This window comes from Stegostoma tigrinum, chromosome 11 (assembly GCF_030684315.1).
Source record: "Stegostoma tigrinum isolate sSteTig4 chromosome 11, sSteTig4.hap1, whole genome shotgun sequence".
NCBI classification, from domain to species: Eukaryota; Metazoa; Chordata; class Chondrichthyes; order Orectolobiformes; family Stegostomatidae; genus Stegostoma; species Stegostoma tigrinum.
The window spans coordinates 12,650,737-12,674,007 of NC_081364.1; the positions used below are offsets into that span (position 1 = coordinate 12,650,737).

The following is a 23,271-nucleotide window of genomic DNA, read 5'->3' on the forward strand; positions in this document are numbered from 1 at the left end:
GCTCTTCCAGCAATTTCTGCTTTTGAAATCTTTGACAAAGTGTGCTCATTGACGATGATGACTGCGATAATCTTTGCCAGCAAAATAAAGACCAAATGTCACAACCAAACAATTCATTCTTAAGGAAACACCTCAATTGATCAACTCACTTCAAACCTTTCAAACATATATGCTGGTACATTTGAACTGGGAATTAGGAAATCATAGAGTTGCATTGGGTTTACAGCTGCTGTTCTTTGCTATTCAGATCATTCAATATATGCTGGTGCTCATTTTCCATTTAAGCAGATTCTGTTCTGTTCTTCTCCCCTTTGTGTTTAGCTCACTCCCCTGCAAAATGCATCTCTGCTTGACGCTGTCTGTGATCGCAAGTTCTAAATTCTCACCCCTTTTCCCCTATTGTGGGGGGAACAGCATAATTCAATACTTACTTGAGATATAGGGGTTCTCAGACAATCACTGGGCGAACACGTTGTTTCTGTATAGTGTCTGGAGGAGAGATGTGCGCAATGATAGAACAGCTTTAAATGACTATTATTATGTGAATAACCTAATATTTGGCAGTGCCTCGTTTGGTGGCAATTAAGGAATCCCATAAATAAGGTTTGCAGATGCCTGACAAGACATAATGGGTATGTTTATTAAAAGGAAAATAAAATCTTGACTGTGCTTTGTGTATAACTAGTTGGTCTTGGTTAGAATAAGAATTGCATTTACGCACTTGCTTCCCACTTTTATTGCAAGTATAACTGAATGTTCCATGGCTATAGTGTTGCGACAACTCAGTGCTGGGAGAATGCAACCTTTTAAACTATAAACCTCAGGCAGAATGACCCACTCTGATTCACTGGCAGCCCCAGCAGTGACAGAACTCAGTAGCATCATATATCCAGACCCAGGATGAAGATTCCAAAGGAGTCTAGGGCCTAGGAATTTTTTTGAAGCACTGGGTGGGGAGGATTCTGTCACCTTAGGGAGTGGCGGGCGGATTAGTTTTAAATTGCGCGAGGGATGGAGGAAACTCCCTTCTGTGTGGGTAATCCCAATATGTGAAGGACACCCCCAAAGATAATACCCTTTTGTCCTCCTGTCAAGCATAATAGGTGAGGTAACACAGGGGTCAATTGAGCTTTTAATAATTCAGAAATTCATCAACTCTGACAGTGTGGGTATTGTTGGAACCTGAATGCAACCTTCCTTTATAAATGACTTCCCTGCTCTGATCATCCAATCATTCTACTTGGTGCTCATTCTATCATTGAGGGACTTCTTCGAAGAAGTCCAAAGGCTGGTCATCGTTGCTTTGCAATCTAGCTTCAGCCACAATATTGTTGACAAGGCATGACCTGAACATAACCCAGATGAGAAGACTTTTTCTTTACAATAGAAGCCAACCTGTATCCATTCGTTTGTCAATGTTTGATTCTTAATAGTGGATGTGTAATAAGCCAGTCAACACGTTTCTTGGGGAGATGCTGTGAAATCCTGATCGTCTGTTGCTGTACAAAAATGTTTCTCTTCATAAATCTGGTGCACCATTTATGGCTGGCCTGAAACTGGCAATGACTCGTTCTCGTTTGTTTCAGGGTGAAGTTCCAGGTTGATCCTTGTGAAGCTGTGAAGCTGATCTGGAGATTTTCATCAATGTATTCTGCAACTTCATTTTCCAATTGCAATCACACATATACCAGGCATTCCTCTGTTTGCATATTTGTTCTTAATCACCTGCCCAAGTTCTGCAGGAAGCTTCTGATACTCCAACACTCTTCCATGACACCTTGAATGAGGTGCTGGATGCCCAATTATTTGCATACTATGCAATTTCAATGACTTTAAGTTTGAATTTGGCCGTGTATTTACTGAAACCCTGTTGATATATTCAGGGGACAAGATAGATAAGAATGCAGCACACATCAGTGAGGAGGAGGCTCTGAAATTGCATGTTGATGTGCTCAGACATGATGTGGAGGTGCCTGTATTGGGCTGGGGTGGACAAGGTCAGAAGTCAGACAACACCAGGTTATAGTCCAACAGATTAATTTGAAATCACAAGCTTTTGGACCGTAGCCCCTTCATCACCCGACTTCAAATAAGTACAAAGAGTTTGGACATTTTGTGCAAACCTCCGGGATTAACCGATCAGAAAGTATATGAAAAATGAATAATATTTTCCCCAAAAAATTGGAGTGGACTTTTGCATGAGATTGATCGGATTTGATTTAATTTATTGTTGCACGCATTTATTACAAGTACAGCGAAAGCTGTTAGTTGGTAGCACCACTCTCCAGTGCCATCTTAAAACACAGAAAATGAAACCAAAACACAGAATATGGAGCCAGAAAAATAAAACAATAACGTCCGTCTCATAGTCTTGTCTCAATAAAGTTAGGTGGCCTTCACAACATTGCTCATTTGATCATGATGCTGACAGCTGCATTATAGTTCCAGCTTCACTAAAATATTTAACTTCTCATCCAAGTACCCAGGCCGGTGCTTGTTCTACCCCTGTCACACACCTGGTCAGTTCAGAGTTATTTTTCTAACATCTTAATACCTGACAAATCACTGCTCACTTTCTTTTATGTGTTAACATCCAGCTCTGTACTATGGTCATTTATTGCAGTTTATCTTCATGTTTGGGCCGCATAGAATTTTACAAAGATGGCTTGCATTAAATCATAGAGATGTTTCCACAAGTTATTGTATCTCACTCTCTCACATGGGAGAGGTGACTGCTGGTGAATTTAAATTGAGGATCACCATGTCTCAGCTGTGGAGTGAGGTTGAGAAGGCAGCACTTTCTGGCTGGAATTGAACCTATACTGTTTTGGTGTTACTATGCATTACAAACCAACAGTGCAGCCGAGTGTGCTAACCTATCCCTACCTCCCCTCAAAAAACAAGCAATACATGTTTGAGAGACAAAAAGCACATCAGCGATGAAATCTTCTTCATGACAAAGAGTTCGAACAACAGGTAAAATGCATAACTTCCATAAACTGCTCACCTGTGGACCCCATGTTGTTCTGAAATAAAAAAGTATCAATTGAAATTGAGCTCTTTTCTTTTCTATACATGTGAAGATGTAGAAGCAAATTGATATAATCCCTTTGTCTAGGGCAAATGTTGCTGGGAATGGAGGGCTTGAGTTATAAGGAGAGACTGGATAGGCTGGGACTTTTTTCACTGGAGCATAGGGAGTTGAGAGGTGACTTTCTAGAGGTTTGTAAAATCATGAGGGGTAGAGGTAGGGTGAGTAGCAAAGGTCCTTTTGCTAGGGTAGGGGAATCCTAAACTAGGGGATGGGGGGAAGGATTTAAAAGGAACCCGAGGGGGCAACTTTTTCACAGAGTGTTGTGCACTTATGGAATGACCTGTCAGAGGAAGTGGTAGATGCAGGTACATTTACAACGTTTAAAAGACATTTGGACAGGTACATGGATAGGCAAATAGATGCAGGTAAACAGGACTAGCTTAGTTTGGGATGTCTGGTCAGCATGGATGAGTTGGACCAAAGCATTTGTTTCAGTGCTGAATGAGTCTACGTCTCTATGACTCACAAACCCAAAGAAGTAGAGAGGAAAGTTGTTGTTACCTTAAAGTAATCTAGGAATTCTGCCAGTGTCATCTCTTCACCATTTGGTTTAATGCCTTGTACATTTATGCGATCCCAAAATGTCCATTCTTTACCACGATACTGCAACATTGAAAAGGCAGAGTTAGTCACATTATAACCATGGCAGGTTGTTTAACACTGGAGTTTGCGATAGTCTCAAGGTTTTCACCAAGAGTCAACACAGAATGTCTGCAAGGAAAAGACAGGTTGTTGTAGGGGTGTCTTGCCCCAGTTATACTTGGACTTTGCTGCGACCGCACCTAGAGTACTGAATGTAGTTTTGGTCTCCCCACCTAAGAGAGGCTATACGTGCCATTGCAGTGTAGTTGAGGTTCACTAGGCTAACACTGGGGATGTGAGGACTCTTCTAAGAGGAGTGATTGGTATGACTGGGTCTGTATTCATCAGAGTTTCGAAGGATAAAAGGGAAAAGGATGAGAGAGAATCTGATTGAAATGTACACAATTTTAACAGTTCTGAACAGTCTAGATGTAGGGAGGATGTTTTCTGAGGTTGGGAAGTCTACAATCAGGGGACACCATCTCAGGACAGGAATGATCATTTAGGATTGGGATAAGAAAAATATTCTTCACTCAAAGGGTAGTGAAGCTGTGGAATTCTCTATCAAAGAAGGCTGTGGAGACCAAGACACTGAACCAAAGGGTATGGGGAGAAAATAGGAGTCACGGAATTTGCAGAATCGTGATGGTGCAGAATGAGACCATTCAGCTCATTGTGCCTGGGCCAGCTCATTAAAGGAGAACCTGGTGCCAATCTCCTCCTTTTTCCATATACCCTTGCACATTAGTTTTATCTAAAAGTATCCAATGTCCTTTTGAATACTTCCACCACAATTCTAGGTAGTTCATTCCAGAGCTAAACAACCCGTTGGGTGAAAAAATATTTCCTCACATCACTGTTGCATCTTTTGTACGTCACTTTCAATCTATGCCCACTAACCCAGAAGAAAGTATCACTGGCTGTTATGAGATCCCATCTGGTTCATTAATGTTCTTTAAGAAAGGAAATCAGGGCAGATTTTTATTAATTCAATTCGTATTCCAACAGCGGTTGTGGTGGGACTTGAGCCAGAGAATCTAACACTGTGATATTACCACTACACCACTGTCCCCTCTCCCAGTCAAGAAACTACCATGGGATCTTCTACATATACCTTAAGAGGATAGATAGAGGCTCAAAATTTATACTTGGATTCAATATATGGCACCTCCAGCAGTAAAGCACTCCTTGTGTACAGGACTGCAGCATGGAGGAAGGTCGATTTGTATTTTCAGAAGTGGGAGCTGGACCCATGACCATTTGAATGATGAAAGGCATAATACAGGTGCCTATGACTCTAGACAGTGTTATGCAGTGGGTTGACAAGCTGATGGGAGGCCAGAAAAGCAATATGGCTTTAACAAAGAGGATCAGCCATCATCCTATTGTTGCCTCTTGAACCACTGCAAACTGTGGGTGGGGGAGGGTAGATATTCCCATGGTGCTGTTTGGAACAAGGTTCCAGGATTTAGAAGTAACAGCACTACAACTCCATTTAAGGATGCTAAGTGGTTTAGAGAGGTGCTGGACTTCCCATGTACCTATAGCCCTGGTCCTTCTAGACAGAACAGGCCCTGAATTTGGAAGGTGCTGGAAAAGGTGAACTAAGATTTTTCTTAAAAATGTGCTTTCACAGGGGAGGGCGACCATTAGACTTTAGGTTTGAATATTAGGATGCAATTTGAGAACGACTGCTCATCAGAAATTGCATTATAGTTACTTTGATGATAATAACTACCTAAGTTCACATACAGTAAGCAAAACAAAAAAAATAACTAACATAGATGTACAATTGCATGACCAGATTGTAAACATTTTTTTGTTTTAGGATGTCTGTGGAATTTTAGAAGATGGGGTCCAAATGTAGAAAAGTTCAGAACCACTGAGTTAAAGCACTCCAAGTTTGTACTTGTGGCTTTGTGTGTGTTGTGAAGGGGACAGGGATGATTCGTACATTCTTCCTTGTTTATATGTGTCTGTTTGCACATGTACATTGGAGACTGATACTCTGTACGCAATTTAGCCTGAGGGCAAGACTGAACGTCACTTGTTTACTGATGAAAATAAAAGCTAAAATTTCTTCAATTTAACTTAGAGTTCAGACTGTATGCTTAATATTTACATTCCATGGCAGAGCAACTACAGCTCAAACAGAGACCATTCGGGCAGTCAAATCTGTACTGACTCCCTGTAAATTCCACCGCATTCAATTGTCACAAACACAACTCACCAGAAAACAAAAGGTTTGATATTAAAGCATGTTGCTTTATACAAAGCCACCAAATCATTATCTGAGCCAATGGCTGTGAAAACCTTGAACTGAAACAATTAGTGACATCACTTACAGAAAGTCGTCAGTGTGAATCTCTATTGTTCCTTGTATCAATAGCAGAACCTTTTAACGTAGAAGAAACCACTTCGCATAAGAAAGCTAATGCTGAGCTAACGCTGAGATAGTCAGAACTGCTGATGCTGGAGTCAGAGATTACACAGTGTGGAGCTGGAGGAACACAGCAGGTCAGGCAGCATCACAGGAGCGGAAAGTTGACGTTTCGGGTCAGGACCCATTTCTGAAGAAGGGTCCCAACCCAAACCACCAACCTTCCTGCTCCTTTGGTGCTGGCTGACCTGCTGCATTTCTCCAGCTGCACACTATGTTATCGCTGAGCTGACTCCACCGTTATGGCACTGTAGCAGTCCTCTATATTTGGGACTCCATGGCTGAACTAAATTCACCATAGATCTAGCAGACCACAGAGCTGCTCTCTCATCAGAGAGAATGGGTATACTAATACGAAGAGTTTAGAGGGATATGGGCCAAATGCTGGCAAATGGGACTAGATTAATTTAGGATATCTGTTCAGCATGGACGAGTTGGACAAAAGGGTCTGTTTCCATGCTGTATATCTCTATGGCACTAAATGACTAGTGGTAGTTTAAACCAAGGGTCACCACATCTCTGGCGAGGGGAGAGGTTGAGAAGGAGAGTCCTTCATGGTAACTTCAGCCATTGTGGGAATTGAACCCACACTGTTGACATCACAGTTGGGACAACATTTCACTAAGTCAATGAAACCCATTTCCCTTGAATTAATTTTTAAAACTATTAGTGTTTTAATATTCACACAGCTTAATTTAAAGGTGTTAACCAAAAAATAATTTTTAAGAAAGTAATAACAGAATAAGTTCCAAGGGGTGAAAATGAGTGCAATCTGGTCTTAAGGTTCAATCGCTTTGGCTCACACAACCCCTTCAGTCTCCTGTTCCACTTCTCCTCATTCTGAGCTTTGTCCAAAAAATAACTCCATGCCACATGCAAAACCAAATGACTGGCCAACTTAAATTATGAAATACACATATATCCATATGCACCTCCCTATATAAAATAAAGTGTAAACATGCTCTCCTTAATTTACTTAAGTGAGCACTAATGACTAGAATCTGTAGGCTTGGAAAATCTAGCAAGCACTGGGGTCAGTAGTTTACCACTGCAGTCTTCAACCTGGAAACAGTTTTTAAGTGACAAATAACTGGTGTGATTGATGCATTTGCCTGGGATATAAGTACAGCAGCTATTAATCCATTTGCCTCCTATAAAACTGATATAGTACAAATGGTTCTTTCGAATTTCCCTTTATTCAAAACCGTACATACATAGCTTTGGGTGTCTCAAGTTCTCCCTCTTCACACACACGTACTTCACTATCTGTACAGGTATCTGTTCCTTCCCCTTAACTCTTTGCACAGGATGAAAGAAAGAACATTATTGAGCTACATAAATCTCCTCACTCATATTAATGTGTTAGGCTCCCCCATGTCCCATTATTTCATCAGTCTCTCTATTTTCTTGGCACATCTGGCTAAGTTCACGCATCTTTTCCAAAAGTAATGGAGTGTGTGTGTGTGTGTGTGTGTGTGTGTGTGTGTGTGTGTGTGTGTGTGTGTGTGTGTGTGTGTAAGAGTGTGTGTGTGTGTGTGTGTGTGTTTGTGTGAGAGAGAGAGTGTGTGAGATTGTATGTGTGTGTGAGAGATTGTGTATGTGAGTTAATGAGTGAGATTGTGTGTGTGTGTGAGAGAGACTGTGTGATAGATTGTGTGTGTGAATGAGATTGTATGTGTGCATGTGTGTGTGTGTGTGTATGTGCGTGTGTGTGTGTCTATGTGTGTGTGTGAGAGAGGTAGAGTGTGTGTGTGACATTGTGTACGTGTGTGTGTCTGTGTAAGATTGTGTGTGTGTCTGTGTGAGATTGTGTGGGAGAGATTGTGTGTGAGAGATTGTGTGTTTGAGTGTGTGTGGGTGTGAGAGAGAGATGGTGTGTGTGTGTGAGATGGTGTGTGCGTCTATGTTGTGTGCATGTGTGTGTATCTCTGTGTGTGTGTGTGTGTGAGAATGTGTGTGGGGGGGGGAGGGGGGAAGAGTCGCATGCACAGCTGTTCCCTCTCTCCCCAGCCTGTTTCCTGTCTCCATCAATCCACATGTGAAGTGGGGGAGGAAAAGGAGAGAGCCGAGAGCGGAAATGTTGCCACAGGCTGATGTGAGCCAACAGCTCAGGCCAGACCGATCATTCCACAGACCAGTTTAACAGCACAGATACTGCAAGATGAACAGCAACCAAATAATAGCAAGCAGGTTGCTAATGAGGAACATATTTCAGGAGCAGTCTTTCGCATTCTCTCCATTCGCAATTTGCAAATTAAGGGCAAACATGGGGCAATTGCCGCAGGTTCAGCTTTTTACTGAAGATTGCGCTTTTGTGAGTCAAAATATGATCTGTTGGTGCTGAACACAGTCTGCAGACAATCAAATTAATTTGGCCTGTTATTTAGTGGGTCTGCTAGATGAAAAATTGAACCTCCTCAGAAATGAAAGAGTAAGCTAAAATAGATATTGGACTATCTGGAATAATACAGTACTTGAAGCATGAAAATCTCAAACAAAATATTTAACTCTTTAAGGGGAAGATTCACTTTCTTTGAATAGAAATGCAGAGCTTGATTACAAAGTACTTCATCTGTTGACTCTGAGAAACTGGATATGATGCATCTCATAATAGATACATCCTGAAAGGGGTTGGGATATGTTCAGAATATGATGTGTACCCATGTCGCTTGGATTAAATGTTCAATTATTTTTCTGATGCATTTGGGTATTTTACAACTGTTTTAATTAGGAGGTGAGCCCAGCTCATCTGGACTCCCATCCCATTAGGATTGAGAATGTGCAATGCCAGAGGTTAGAATCTATTTCTTATAGAGGGGTCCCTCCTCCTTCTCCCCTCCTCTCCAGCTGCAGTTTTAACTGTCCTCACATTTAACCCGTATTAATGAGGTTTAATCTGTGATTACCACAAATGTTCCAAAGCATTAGCCATTGCCTGATCTTTCAAAAAGACTGGAGATTATAGGATCAATGCCGTTCAGAGCCTTGCCCTAACTTGTGCAAGCCTACACCCAGCACACTTCAGTTCAAGCCATGCACTAGCTAGAGTGGATGCATCCTTTTGGATAAGGGTGGGTTCATCTGAGCAAGGTGGCATTAAACTTGACTTGCAACAGGAAATTCATCATAATACGATGCGGCGATTTGAATTATATTTCAGGAAGCATCAGGGTGTGGGGCTTCCTGGGAAAGTTAGGATCTCCCTTCAAAACTGTGGTTCTGATAATGGGAGAGGGGATCCCTCAAAACTTTGACTGTGCAAAAAAAAATTAGATTATTATCGCTGATGTAACAGAGGAACTGACTCACTCCAGAAAATAATCATCTGCAAAATTCAATTCTTATACTCATTGTGTGAGTTAACAAAAGCCTGCTTTGTGCCCGGATCTTTTTTAACAATTTGTTTACAGGAAGTATCTGGTTAGGCTGGTCTCATTTCCCAGATAGTTAGGAATCAGCCATCACATTGCTGTGGATCTGAAGTCCAGGGAAAGACAGCAGATTTCCTTCCTAAGAGGGCATTAGTGAACCAGAAGGGTTATTAACAACAAGGTAAGGTGTCCTGTGTAGACAAGGTCAGATATCACACCACACCATGTTACAGTCCAACAGGTTTCCTGCAGGTTTAGTGGTGTGATAGGTTATGACATCATAGAATTTCTTACAGTGGGAAACAAACAGTTCAGTCCACTGAGTTCACACTGCCCATCCCTGATCCTGCATTTCCCATGGCTTATCCAGCCAGCCTTTTTTAAAAATTCATTCACAGGATGAGGGTTTCACTGGCCAGGCAGCATTTATTGCTTATCTGAGGGCAGTTAAGAATCAACCACATTGCTGTGGGTCTGGAGTCACATGGAGGCCAGACCAGGTAAGGATGGCAGTTTCCTTCCCTAAAGGACATTAGTGAGCCAGTTGGGTTTTACCAACAATAGATAATAGGTTCATGGTCATCACGAGACTCTTAATTCCAGAAATTTATTGAATGCAATTTCTACCATCTGCTGTGGTGGGATTTGAACCCAGATCCCCCATAACGTTACCTGGTTCTCTGGATTAACAGTCCAGTGATAATACCACTAGGCCAACACCTCCCACGTGGACCTGCACATCCTCAGATACTATGGGGCAACTTATCATGGCCAATCCACTTAAGCTATACAACTGTGGGAGGAAAGCAGAGCACCCAGAGGAAACCCATCTAGACACAGGGAGAATGTACAAACTCCACACAGATATTCACCCAAGGTTGGAATTGAACCCGTGTCCTCGGTGCTATGAGGCAGTAGTGCTAACCACTGAGCCACCGTGCCACCTCGATGAGGGAAGACGTTGAAAGCAATGGTGAGAGTGGTAGGGTATGAGCCTTGGTGGGAGGTTAGTGCAGTATTGAAGATACATTGAGTAGTAAAGAAGGCAGTGGTACTTATCCTGGTGAAGGTCAGTAACCCTCTCACAGCACTGCTGGCCATTCCCCCAGACACCATTGACATGGGTGTCTGACACCTTGAGCTCAGATGCCAGGGGCTGGTGGAGTGGGCCCCCTCTACTGGTCCTTCAGGAAAAGGACAGCGCCAACCCGCCAAACCTCTCTGCATCACGTCCTTCACCAGGACCTCCACCAGAACCTCCAAATCCCTATCAGAGAATCAATGGCACCATTTTCCCCCTCTCTAATAACTTCTGAATGAATGTCCCTCCCTGAACAGGGCGGCTTCATGCCCTGACTGGGTGTGTAGTGGCCTTTAAAACTTGGTGTGGGTGCCAGGGAGGCCGGTGTTTCACTGACATGTAGTGAGTTCTTATAGAATCACAGAGCACGGGAATAGATCCTTCAGTCCAACTCATCAATGCCGGCCAATTTCCAAAACTAGACTAACCCCACCCGTCTGCACTTGGCCCATATCCCTCTAAATCTCTCATGTACCTATCCGAACGTGTTTAAAATATTTTAACTGTACCTGCATCTACAACTTCCTCTGGCAATTCATTCCATATATTCACCACCCTCTGTGTGAAAAGGTCGCCCTTCAGGTCCTTTTTAAATCTTTTTCCTCTCTAATTAAAAATATGCCCTCTAGTTTTGAACTCCCCTACCTTGGGGAAAAGATCTTTGCTATTCACCTTATCTGTGTGTCTCATGATTTTATAAACCTCTGTAAGGTCACTCCTCAACTTCTTACGCTCCAGTGAAGAAAGTCTCAGCCTATCCAGCCTCTTATTATAACTCAAACCCTCCAGTACCAGCAACATCCTGGTAAATCTTTTCTGAGCCCTCTCCAATTCAACAATATCCTTCCTAGAGCAGGGCAACCAGAATTGCACACAGTACCCCGAAAGTCGCTTCAGCAATGTCCTGTACAGTCTCAACACAATGTCCCAACTCCTGCGTTCAGTGGTCTGAGCAATGAAGGAAAGTGTGCTGAATGCCTTCTTAAACACACTGTCTACCTGTGGCGCAAATTTCACAGAATTTTGCTCTTGAACCCCTAGGACTTTTTGTCCTATATCACTACCCAGGGCCCAACCATTAACTGTATAAGTCCTGCCCCTGAAAGTTTTACTAAAACGCAATACTTTGCATTTATCCAAATTCAACCCAATCTATTACATCTCAGCCCATTAACTGAATTGATCAAGGTCCCTTTGTAACCTCAGATAACATTCTTTGCTGTTGACCAAACCACCAGTTTTGGTATCATCTGCAAACTTTCAAACCACGCCTCCTAAATTCTCTTCCAAATCATTTACATAAATGATAAACAAAAGTTGGGCTAGCAGTGATTCCTGCGGACCATCACTGGTCCCAGTCCACCAGACCAAAAAAATAACCTTCCACAACCACCTTCTGTCTCCTCCAATTACCAAAAGCCCATTTTCTATCCAATTGACAACCTCACCCAGAATCCCACGTGATCTAAATTTACTAAGTAATCTACCATGTGGAACCTTGTCAAAAGATGTACTAAAGTCCATGTAGACAATGCTTTCTGCTCTGCCCTCATCAGTCTTTTTGGTTACTTCCTTAAAAAACTCAATCAAGTTTGTGAGGTTATGATTTCTCCCAAGCAAAACCATGCTGACTATCCCTAATCAGTCCTTGCCTCTCCAAATGGATGTAAGTTGTGTCTCTCAGAAGGCCCTCCGACAACTGATGTCAGACTCACCAGTCTGTAACTCTCAAGCTTCTCCTTCCAGCCTTTCCTTAAATAGAGGCACAAAATTAGCCACCATCCAGTCCTCTAGCGCCTCACCCGTGGTTATATATGATACAAATATCATGGCTAGGGGCTCTGCAATTTCTTTCCTCATTCCCCACAATGTCCTTGGACACACTCGATCAGGTCCTGGAGATTTATCTACGCTTAGGTTTTTTAAGACCTTTAGCCCGTCCTCTTCAATAATATGGACTGCTTCCAAGATATTGATGTTTATTTCCCTGAGATTCGTGGTCTCCACAGTAAAAATATCTGGGAATGGTGAGTGGCAACATGTATCTGGTGAGAAGGATGCCATAGGGGGCTGGGTAGGTAGTTAATGAGGAGTGTCTGGTAAAATATGGCCAGAAATTTCTCAAGGTTTCGTGGAGAGAAACCATTTGTGAAACGCAATGAAACTGACGCTCCGTCAAAAAAAAAATCAGATTCAGCCCAAAATGTTTAGTGATTTCGAATGCTGCAGGTTTGGTGATGATGGACTCCAGGAGGACTGCAAAAGCTGAGAACTATATTCTGTAACCTGTTTCAATGGCCACAGGGGACGAGAGAAATTATACCAGTGAGCAAGTTTAGTTTCTTATCCTGATGATTGTGTGCTTACTCATTGGACCTCACCGCAGTAAACTGACATCTCCTGCCAATTACTAGCCTATAGTTTATACAATTTCCTGCCTATGAGTAAAACAAATAAATACATGGCTTTTTTGAAAAGAAAGTCAGGGTTTAATCTCCACACCATCATTTCACAGTACAGTGGTGCCAAATTAGGTTCTAATTAATGTGAGGAGCAAAGTCTGGTCCTGCTGTGGTGCCCCTTGGATATCCTGAGGTGACCCTATGGGATACAGAGACCCAACAAACTCCTCTCACACAACCCAGCAGCAAGCCAGTTAATGAAGGCAAATTAAAAAGGAAACAGAAAGAGAAAAAAAGCAGTGGCTTATTCGAGGGTCGCCAAGAACTTGGACAAGTTGTGTCTAGTGGTTTCTGCAATGAAAGAGTCTCTGTCAGCTTTTGCACACAGATAAAGACCTCGACACATAACCGAGATGATCATGCAAAAAAGGGAGGAAGGACGGTCTAATGTATTGGGCACAAGTACAGGGCTTTGCACAACACTTTTATTATATATTTCCCTCCATGTCATCCTGTTCTACAGTCAGATGCTCTGTGGGCTCTTTAGAACAGCAACCCCCATGACCTTCCTGGTGACATTATAATAAGCTCTCTCTTCTCGCCGCCATGCATGAAGCGATAATCAACAAGCAATTACTTCTCCAAGAAAACACTCAATTCAAATCATCAAATGGCCATAGTAAGCCAGCGTTCTGCCAAAGAAGTGAGTAAGACATTTTAGTATCAATGGGTGTTTTGTCTGAGAATGTGGCAGCTACTGTGAATCCTGAACAGGATACTGCTTGACCCACCAGTAAAGCAAAGTGTGTGCTCTGGGGTTTTGTGCTTTAACTGTAGACGTTTCTGCAGATCATCCCAGCTGCTGAAAACTCGTTTTTATTTTTGATGGCTGGATGGATTAACACCATGCAACTCACCTCCCCAACAAGTCTTTCCTGTAAAGAATGCATCAAGGATTATTTGTCCCCTCCTGCTCAGTTCTGATCAGTTCAATACATGCTCAGTTATTGGAAACATTGTATTTACAGGGAGCAAAGGCCACTCCCGAAAGCATTATATTAGAACATAAATATCAATGGAAATAAATCAGATTCAAAGTCTCCTTATTATGAAATGAATTATGCACTGTTTCCAAATTCCATGCTGCTGCACATGAAATTAAAATGAACAGTGATTAGAAAGTGCGATTTTAGGATAACACAGTGTCCTTAAGGTAAGGTGTCAGCTTTAGCTCAGTAGTAACATGTTTGCTTCTAAGTCAGGCCAGTGATGTGATCACATAAACAAACCTGACACTACAGTTGTTCAATGTGCCTTCAGTCAGATGTGGTGTAAATTTCAGCTCTGGCTGTGCAGCACCCAGGGACATTGTGAACATAAATTTGTCTTTTGTTATTAAAAAAAAATTGAATTAGAATGAAAACATCATGAGACAGACATAATCATTGTGATAAGAAGCCCTAGAATTTTCAACAACTGGATGGTCTATTTGAGGCATTTAGAGGCACATTTTTTTTCATGTGTTAGAGCTCGGGGAATGGATTGCGAATACACTTACTATAAAGTTTTCAGGAAACCATTAGCAGTTTTCCACCCATTAAAATGGACGGTTAGAAAATCATGCGAAATTTGAGCCCAAATTTGCAGGGAGAGACTCTGTCTCACACTTATGCCTGGTTTATGAGGAAGAAAATACATTTCTTACTTCCCTCAGGAAAGGTTCTGACCGTTTTTAATAATCTAGCAGGGTTAACTGGGTGAAACTCAAGATAACTTTGCATCATGTTTGACATAATTTTTGATCTGTTGCCAGCAATACAATGATTTTTCTGTGGAGCCACATTCCACAAACTATTCCACATTTTTTAACCTGTGTTTAGCTTTGGAATATGGCAATTACATTCCTTGTTAAGTATTCAACTGTTTAGTTTACTTAACGGCGCTGACTGAAACAGCAATATGGGACCAAAACTCCATGTTCCAGTCCTGTTCGGGTACAATAAATGGTGGAGAAATTAGGTTGAGATCCAGATGTACAGGGGTTACTGCCAACTTTCCTGGAGACAGTATTTGACATGAGATGTATCCATCAAAGTAAGAGTGCCCATTCATGATGTAAAAATGATGGGCTGTTACTCTGACACAGAGAAGTTAACTGGGGTCAGTAGTTGACCATAATGGGATTAATGACTGCGGGCGAATGTCCTTAAAGGTTTGAGCTGTTTATATTGTGAGCTTATTTACACATAATTATAGCTTGGCTCAGTCTAAGTGCCCATATCAGTGAGCTGTGGGTTCAAGCCCCACTCTAGGATGCGAGTGATGTGAACTGGTAATTCATTTATCCCAGCCTATAAATTACTAATAGTCCAATTCTGGTTTAACTGGATGAATATCCAACACTATTATGAAGGGACTGATCATTTTTACAAGATGGGGAAAATGGCATCTCCAGCCTCATGTTCTGTAATTTGTACATTATTTAACTCATGTCTTAACATGTCAAAGTGTTTTAAAAAACACTTCACACAATGAACCACTTTGATGCTCAGTTGCTGTTGTTCAATTGGCAAATCTGAGTGTGTTAACTTAACCTTGTACCAAGTTGTCCAATTGCTCACTTCTGTATCATTCCTGAATAGCGTAAATAGTAGGGATCCCAAAATAAACCCTGTGACCGAAATCCCACAGCCCCACCTCCAAAGCCCTTCCCCCTCCGCCTCCTCCATCCCCCCACTGAGATCCTATAATCTCTTCCTCACAGCTGGAATTTATTTTACTGTTTATCTTCAACTTCTGTTTTCCACAGCTCAGCCAATTCTAATTACATTTAGCTAATGTGCAGTTAATTAATGCTGGTTAATCTTTTCTTTATTAGATACCAATGTGGGAGTCAATCAACTGTCTTCTGAAAGTCTAGGTATATTGGCCCGGATTTTCCAATGGCCAGGCAGTCATTATTCCAGGGTAGATAGGAGTTGCACTTGAGGCCCCTCATGTAATCCTCAGCACAGCACAGTCCAAATGAATTGCCCAGGAAATGGAAAATTCCCATGGGCAATTCCCCAATGCTTGGAATTCTCTGAAACTATCCATTAATCTGAGATTTCAAAGGGTTCCACTGCAGTAAAGACAACAGTGACTCAGGGAAAGTTAAAAATCCAGTTTAATTCCTGAGTAATTATTCAGCTGAAATCTCAAATTACCACACATGTCCCAAATTACACCTGCCACGGATCTCCAAAAGACCCAAAACCCAGAAATGACAACATCTCTCTACTTTCTGGGAAATACTCCCCCTCCCCCTCCACCCTGCCACCCCTGCCCACTCCTTGACACTCAGACATCGCTACTGCTGCCCCAGGACCCATGCATTACCACCACCCCCCCCACCATCATCACGAGATCTGACACGCCCCCAGCACACTTCCCCCAAAAATACTGGACCTGTATCCCATCCCCATTGCCCTGACACCTGACAACTCCTCACCAACTATAGCCCAACTGACAATCCCATCTTCCCCTCTGCTGCCAGACCCTCTCCTCCTGTCCCAACCCCCAATGGAGTCCACCATCACCCACAATCCACTGCCCCCCAAAGGAACTGACAATCACCTCCTCTGGGGTCCCAACACCAACTCATCCCCCTCTGGACAACCAGACGTCACGTGTCGTTTATAAAATCATGAGGGGCATAGATAAGGTGAATGACAAGGGTCTTTTACCTTGGGTGGGGAGTTCAAAACTTGGGGGCCCATTTTTAAGATGACAGGAGAAAGATTTAAAGAGGACATGAGGGACAACTTTCTTTTAAACAGCAAGTGGTTTGTGTGAGGAATGAACTGGCGGACGAAATGACGAATGCAGGTCCAGTTACAACATTGAAAAGACATTTAGATGAGTTCATGAATGGGAAAGATTTGGAGGTATATTGGCCAAGTGCAGACAGGTAGGATTAATTTAGTTTGGAAACATGGTTGGCATGGACTGGTTAGACTGAAGGGTCAGTCTCCATGTTGTATGACCCTATGATGCCATGTGCTGCCCATCCTGAACTCCCTAAACACTCCATTGCTTACTCGGTCACCTTGCCATCCTGTACCCTAGCACCCTACTTACCAGGTCCCCCTGTTGCCTTGCATTCTATCCCCCGACACTCTACTCCTGGCACTCTACAAACCTGGCACCATACTGTCAACCCTCTTGGCACGTGATATACCAGGCACTCTGACCTCGCTGCATCCTAAACTCACACATATATTCTGTGCTTACCCTTTTACAGCAGCTATCAAAGTGATTAAATCTAACTCTGGTCCTAAAAATCTCTGAATATGGCAGCTGATTGTTATGAGAAAGGGGACATGGTTTGCCTTCTCCTGACTGTTCTGCACTACTGAGGACCTTTCAGAATGGAAGTACGGCTCCACACTTCCTAGGGGGCTCTGACCAAAATCTATTGTCAGAAATGTGGAGCTCTTTCGCTACATAAAGAAAGAGCATGACATTGTCACTCTTCAGAACACCCAGCCCTTTGTATCCAGTGAACTACTCTCTCTGTTCTATCCAAGTTACTTTCTTCCTAAAAGAGTTCTAGTGTATTTGTGAGATCACATCTCTTATTTCTAAACCCATGTTATCTATTCCAATTTATTCTGTAAATGGGAACTACATGCACAGTGTAGGAGATGATTTAATCTAGCAATAGTTGCACTTAGTAATGAACAAGAGGCAAATGCATCACACTTAGAAAATGATACATCAACTCCAGTTTTGTTAATTGTGTTTTTTTAAATAAATAATAATTTCATATTTAATTTCTCTTCCTGCTCTGTCTAAGAGCTGTCCTGCAGCCAACTCCAAAGACCCAATGCCATGGTAGGCCAAATGCGTAGCCTTGAAAGTCAAGGGTACAATTAAGAACCAGGAGATCCATGGTTAATGGTTGGCATGACGATCTTAACAATTTACTAATGATTCTTTAAACAGTGAAGAGGACTAGGAAAGAACTCTGTGAAGGAGAAGCCATCAGGAACTTGGCCAAAATCCGTGGGCTTTCCAGAGTTAGAGAGGCTGACAATAATGTCCACTTTACAGTTTGTCGCGTTCATTCAAATTGTATTTGATTAGGTTAGCGTGCATGTATTGATAACCGTTGGTTGACTTTGAAGTGGACTCCGAGAAAAGTAAATAAAGCTGTGGAGGGATTTGGAATCCTGAGCTAAAAGCATGAAGCAGGCATTTTAAAACACCAACAGATGAAATTCCTACACACAAAGAAGCTGCTGTCATCTCTGCATAGATCCAAGATATAAAACAAACAATATCCTTGCTTTAAGTAGCACCTGCCGTTAGCAACTTGAAAGATATATTTGGATTTCTAGACGAGTTCTTTCATAGCCATGTCCAAAGCTGCTGAAGGGGTGAACTTCTAAGGGCGCTGGCACCTCTCAGTTACTGTCCCTGTTTTAAATATATGCCTGGGCACTTGACCATTAACATGTTGTCAGATCCCATAGTTGCCAAATCTAATGTCATCCTCACCTGATATTCAAACGTGCAATGTTTCTGGCCAGCCTTGAAGAATGGACAACTCGAACAAATTACTCCGCAGTGTCATTTGTAAGCCACTATCCTACTGTCCTGACTGAAATCAGTGGCACAGCCCTGCTGGTCTACAAACAAAAGGCCCTGTGGTCCATTTAGCCAAAGGTACATTGGAAGAAAAGGCTAACTTTGATATTTTACATTCTCTGCACATTTGGGAAATGGTTTGGAAGAATCCACGAGTGCTTCAGTGTGATTATTCTGTATCACAACTTTTGGTAGGACTTGTACCTTTGTACACCAATGACCTACACCCTTTTTGTAGAGATCATTATTTTCATGTATTTTCTGTTTCCTCCTCCCAGCATACGATTCACTAACCTGTGTCTACCACAGCACATTATAGATTGCTTTTGTAATGTTTTTATTTGTTTTTAAAAATCAATTTTTCTTACTCTCCTCCTCTTCTGAAGATGACTTCTGGCGTGGCTTGGTGGAATTGGTGAACAGCTTGTTTGAATTGCCATTCTTCAAGTTCAATGATCCAACCCTCCCTTGAGTTACCTCCACTCCAATAATTGTTGAGCATCCCTGATTTTAATTGTTCCACCAAGGATGGCCTCGCCTAGTTCCTAGCCACTGGAACTCCCTTGTTACACTTCACAACCTCTCTACCTCGCTTTCCTCCTTTAAGACCCAGTTTAAAACCTACCTCTCTTTCTAAGCTTTTATTCATCTAGCCCAATATCTGTCCTTATGAGGTTCAGTGTCATACTTAACTTTTTACGATGGTCCTTTGAATGGCCTTGGGACATTTTATTACATGAAAGGAGCTATATAAATACAAGTTATTGTCGTTTGGCAGATTATTGAAATGTGAAAGAAATCAGAGTTAGCCCAATCCAGTGTCCACAGTCAGGTCATGACTAACCTTACAATATTTGAACTCAGAATCAATAGAATCCCTACAGGGTGGTAAGAGGCCATTTGGCCCATCAGGTCTCACTGTCCCTCCAAAGAGCATCCCACCCAGACCCAAGCCCCACCCTATCCCCAAACCCCACCCTATCCCCAGAACCTCACATTTATCCATGGCTAATCCACTTAACCTACATCTTTGAACAGTATGCTGGTGCTGTTACTCCTTCAATGACAGAAGAATGTCCCATAGAAACTGCTCAGCACAGCAAAGCAAACAAAATAGGTGCACATTTTAGCTGAATACTAAGATGTCAGTCTTAGTATAATCTTGCCCCTGAGTTAGAAGATCACTGGCCGAAATTCAGAAGCTCGTCCTGTGACTGCGACTTGAGTGAAAAGTAAAGTCACCATATTTTACCAGATTTTAGGGCTGCTCTCCCATTTGAGAGAGACAAATGGTAGTGGTTTAACCAGAGGGTCACCACACCTCAGGCAAGGGGTGAGATTGAGAAGAGTGTCCTACATGGTAAGCTCAGTTGCTGAAGGAATCGAACACATGCTGTTGGTGTCACTCTGTATTGCTGTCCAGCCAACAAGCTAACCAATGGCCGTGAATTAAGTATATGGTCTACAATTGACATGGTAGTGCAGCATTGAGGGTGTGCTGCGCTATGGAGAAACCACCTTTTGGATGATGTTATACTGTCTGCCTTCTCAGGTGGATGTAAATAAAATCCCAAGCCATTCATTTAAGAAGATATGGATAATCTTCCTGTACTGTGGCCAATAGTTAGCCCCCCATCCAACATCATTAAACATAATTACTTGGTCATTATCTCATTAATGTTTGTGGAGCTTGCAGAATGCAAATTGGTCATCACATTTTCTTAATGTCATTGAGCTTCAAGAGTACCTTATTGGCTATAAATTGCTTTGGGAGATCCTGAAGTCACGAAATGTGTTTTATTGTTCATTAAGAATGTTTACTTAATTAAATATCCTTTGAATGGCCCAGGAGCAACTTTGATCAAAAATCTTACCAGTTGCATATATCTTTGAACTCGATTCCTCAAGACAAAACCAATAAAGAGCTTGTTATCAATCAGTAAAGGTGCAAGCATATACTTGCTCATTGTGCAATGTTAATGATTTGAAAAGCCTGTCTCTGCTTACTGTTTTTGTCCAGGATGAGCATTATGATGTGGACGGCTTTGCTGAGGGAGGAACAAAGGCTTTATTTTGATTCTGAACAAGACCCAACACAGGACAACTTCCTCCAAGGAATTAAAGACAAAGGGGTTTTATACTTCAGAAATAAAACTAAAATACGCTGTGACAATCTGATGGTTGTCTCGATCATGAGCAATGGCCTGAAGGACTCAAAATAGTTCCTTTCCAAATCTTGACTGCAACACTATGACAGTGACCAGAATTTAGGCTTACTAGCTCGGAAACTATATGCCAGGGCCCCCTGCCTGTTCAAGAGGCTCCAGAGAACAGAGGACCTCCTTCAGTAAGTGCTTTAGCATCAGAACTGCAGGCTTCCATGGAGTGAATCCGGCAGCTTTAACAGAAGTTTACTGAGCACCATTCAGAGGGTCCATTATGAACAACAATAAATAATTGGGCGATCAGACAAAGTGGACAATTAACTGAAGTGTTAAGAGGGACAGAAGCAGAAAAGTGGCCCTTTACTTCTTGTAATAAACCTGATGAACTCCCATTTGAAGCGACCGCACACTGTGCATTCAATTTCTGTTCAGAAGGTGCTTTGTCTCCAGCAATAAAGGTCTGGGCACCCATTTAGGGGACAAATTACTTCAGAGATTGAATGCACAATTTTATTTCAAATATCACTCAATTTCATCAGCTCAGTAATGGACCTCTATTTAAAAAGCCCTCAGTTCTACAAGTAGCGACTTACATGCTTGTCAGGCTTAGATCACATGATTTCCATTCAACAACAACTTGCCTTTAGATAACACCTCTGGCACAGAAGGTATCTCATTGCACTTTACAGATGGCACAATGGGGAATGAAGGAAAATGTTAAAGGAACAGATTCTATCTGGTTGAGTGAAGCTCCAGCAACACTCAAAACATTTGACACCTTCTTGGACAGAGTAACCCTGTTTGAATGACATTCCATCCACCACTAATGCACATGGGCAGCAAAGTATATCATCTACAAGATACAGTGCACTGCCCACCAATTAGACAACACCTTCCAGACACACAATGTTTGCCATCTTGAAGGACAAGGGCTGCAGATGCCTGGGAATACCACCTATTGGGTTTCCTTCTCCAAGTCACACACTATTCTGACTTGAAATGATGTCAATGTTTCTCCATCATTGAATAAAATACAATCCCTACAGTGGGGCCCATCGAATCCACATCAACCCACCAAACAGCATCACACTCTACCCCATTCCAGTACCCCTGCAAACAAGGGGCAACTTAGCATGGCCAATGCACCTAACCTGCACATCTTTGGACTGTGGGAGGAAACTGCAGCACCTGGAAGAAACCTACACAGACATAGGGAGAATGTGCAAACTCCACATAGAGAATCACCCGAGACTGGAATTGAATCCTGGCACTGTGGGATAGTAACCACTAAGCCACTGCGCTGCCTCACAGTGGGTTCAAATTCTGGGTTTCCCTTTCTAATAGCACTGTGGTTTATCCACACCACCTGGACTGCAGCTGTTCAATGAAGTGGTTCCCCATCACCTTCTCAAAGGCAGTTTGGATAGGCAATAAACATAATAATGCCCACATCTCATGAATTAATGAATATATTAGGAGAGGTATTTAAAAGTGGGAAGGAAGGTTTTGGTAGGAAATTTTACTGAATAATGCTGGCACGACTGAAGCCTTTCAATTGTGGAGGGAAAGAAGGACAAAACATTTGAGGGAGCAAAGAGAAGGCAGCAGAGATCGAATAGGATTAGAGATGTGGAAGATTTGTAGACTGGAACAAGCATTTTAAGATCAGTGGTTTTGGGAATGGGAGCCCGTGCACCTCATTAGGTCAGACGTGAGAGGTGAGTCGGACTTGGCATAGGATGCTAGATTTGAGATCAGTTGAAGTTTGTGGAAGGCTATGAAATAAAATTAGATTTGAGTTTCAATTTGAATGGGTGGAAACAGGGAAGAAATGCTAAAAATGGAAGACCCACTTTGTTAGCCTTAGGACGATCAATACCCGGCTTGGTTGATAATCTCAGCAAAACCCAATAGTTTTGCTTAGCTTTTAATTATCATAAGATATTGACATGAAAGAATATCCGAAAGGCTTTTCAGATGTCAGGGTGAAATTAAAAACTGCATGATTTTGGTGATTAGAGATAATCAACAAAGAAAGAATGGATTCAGTCTTTCCTGACTACCAACATCTACCTTCACATCAAACTCAATAAACTGTGATATATCTGATACATTAAGGAAAGATATACTTGCATTCGTATAATCCCTTTGGGGCTTCCACAGAGCTTTATGAAAAACTGTCTTATTTACTTTATTTATTTAGCAAATGTAAATTGCCAAAGTCAAGTGGTAGCCTTCTCATTTGTTAGTCCAATTTGATTAGTCTGTCTCTGAGCCTGTAGAGGGGACAATCACAGTCATGTTATACTGAATGGCATGGGTTGAAATTCTGCTGAAGTAGTGCCACTGCTGTAGCATATGAAACAAGACAGCCAATTTGAGCAGAGCAAGGTCCCACAAACATCAACGCAGATATTGAACATATATTAGATTCCCCACAGTGGAGAAACAGGCTCTTCGGCCCAACAAGTCCACACCGCCCCTTGAAGCATCCCACCCAGCCTC

General features: G+C 42.1%; 1 protein-coding gene across 1 annotated transcript in view; it reads right to left on the reverse strand.

The window, feature by feature from the left end:
- Window positions 1–23,271, reverse strand: part of uba1 (ubiquitin-like modifier activating enzyme 1) — a 296,167-nt gene that overhangs the window by 17,864 nt on the left and 255,032 nt on the right. The window contains exon 23 of the mRNA XM_048547326.2: window positions 3,596–3,697. Within this exon, the coding sequence (XP_048403283.1) occupies window positions 3,596–3,697 (102 nt within the window). The remainder of the gene's footprint in view (window positions 1–3,595; window positions 3,698–23,271) is intronic.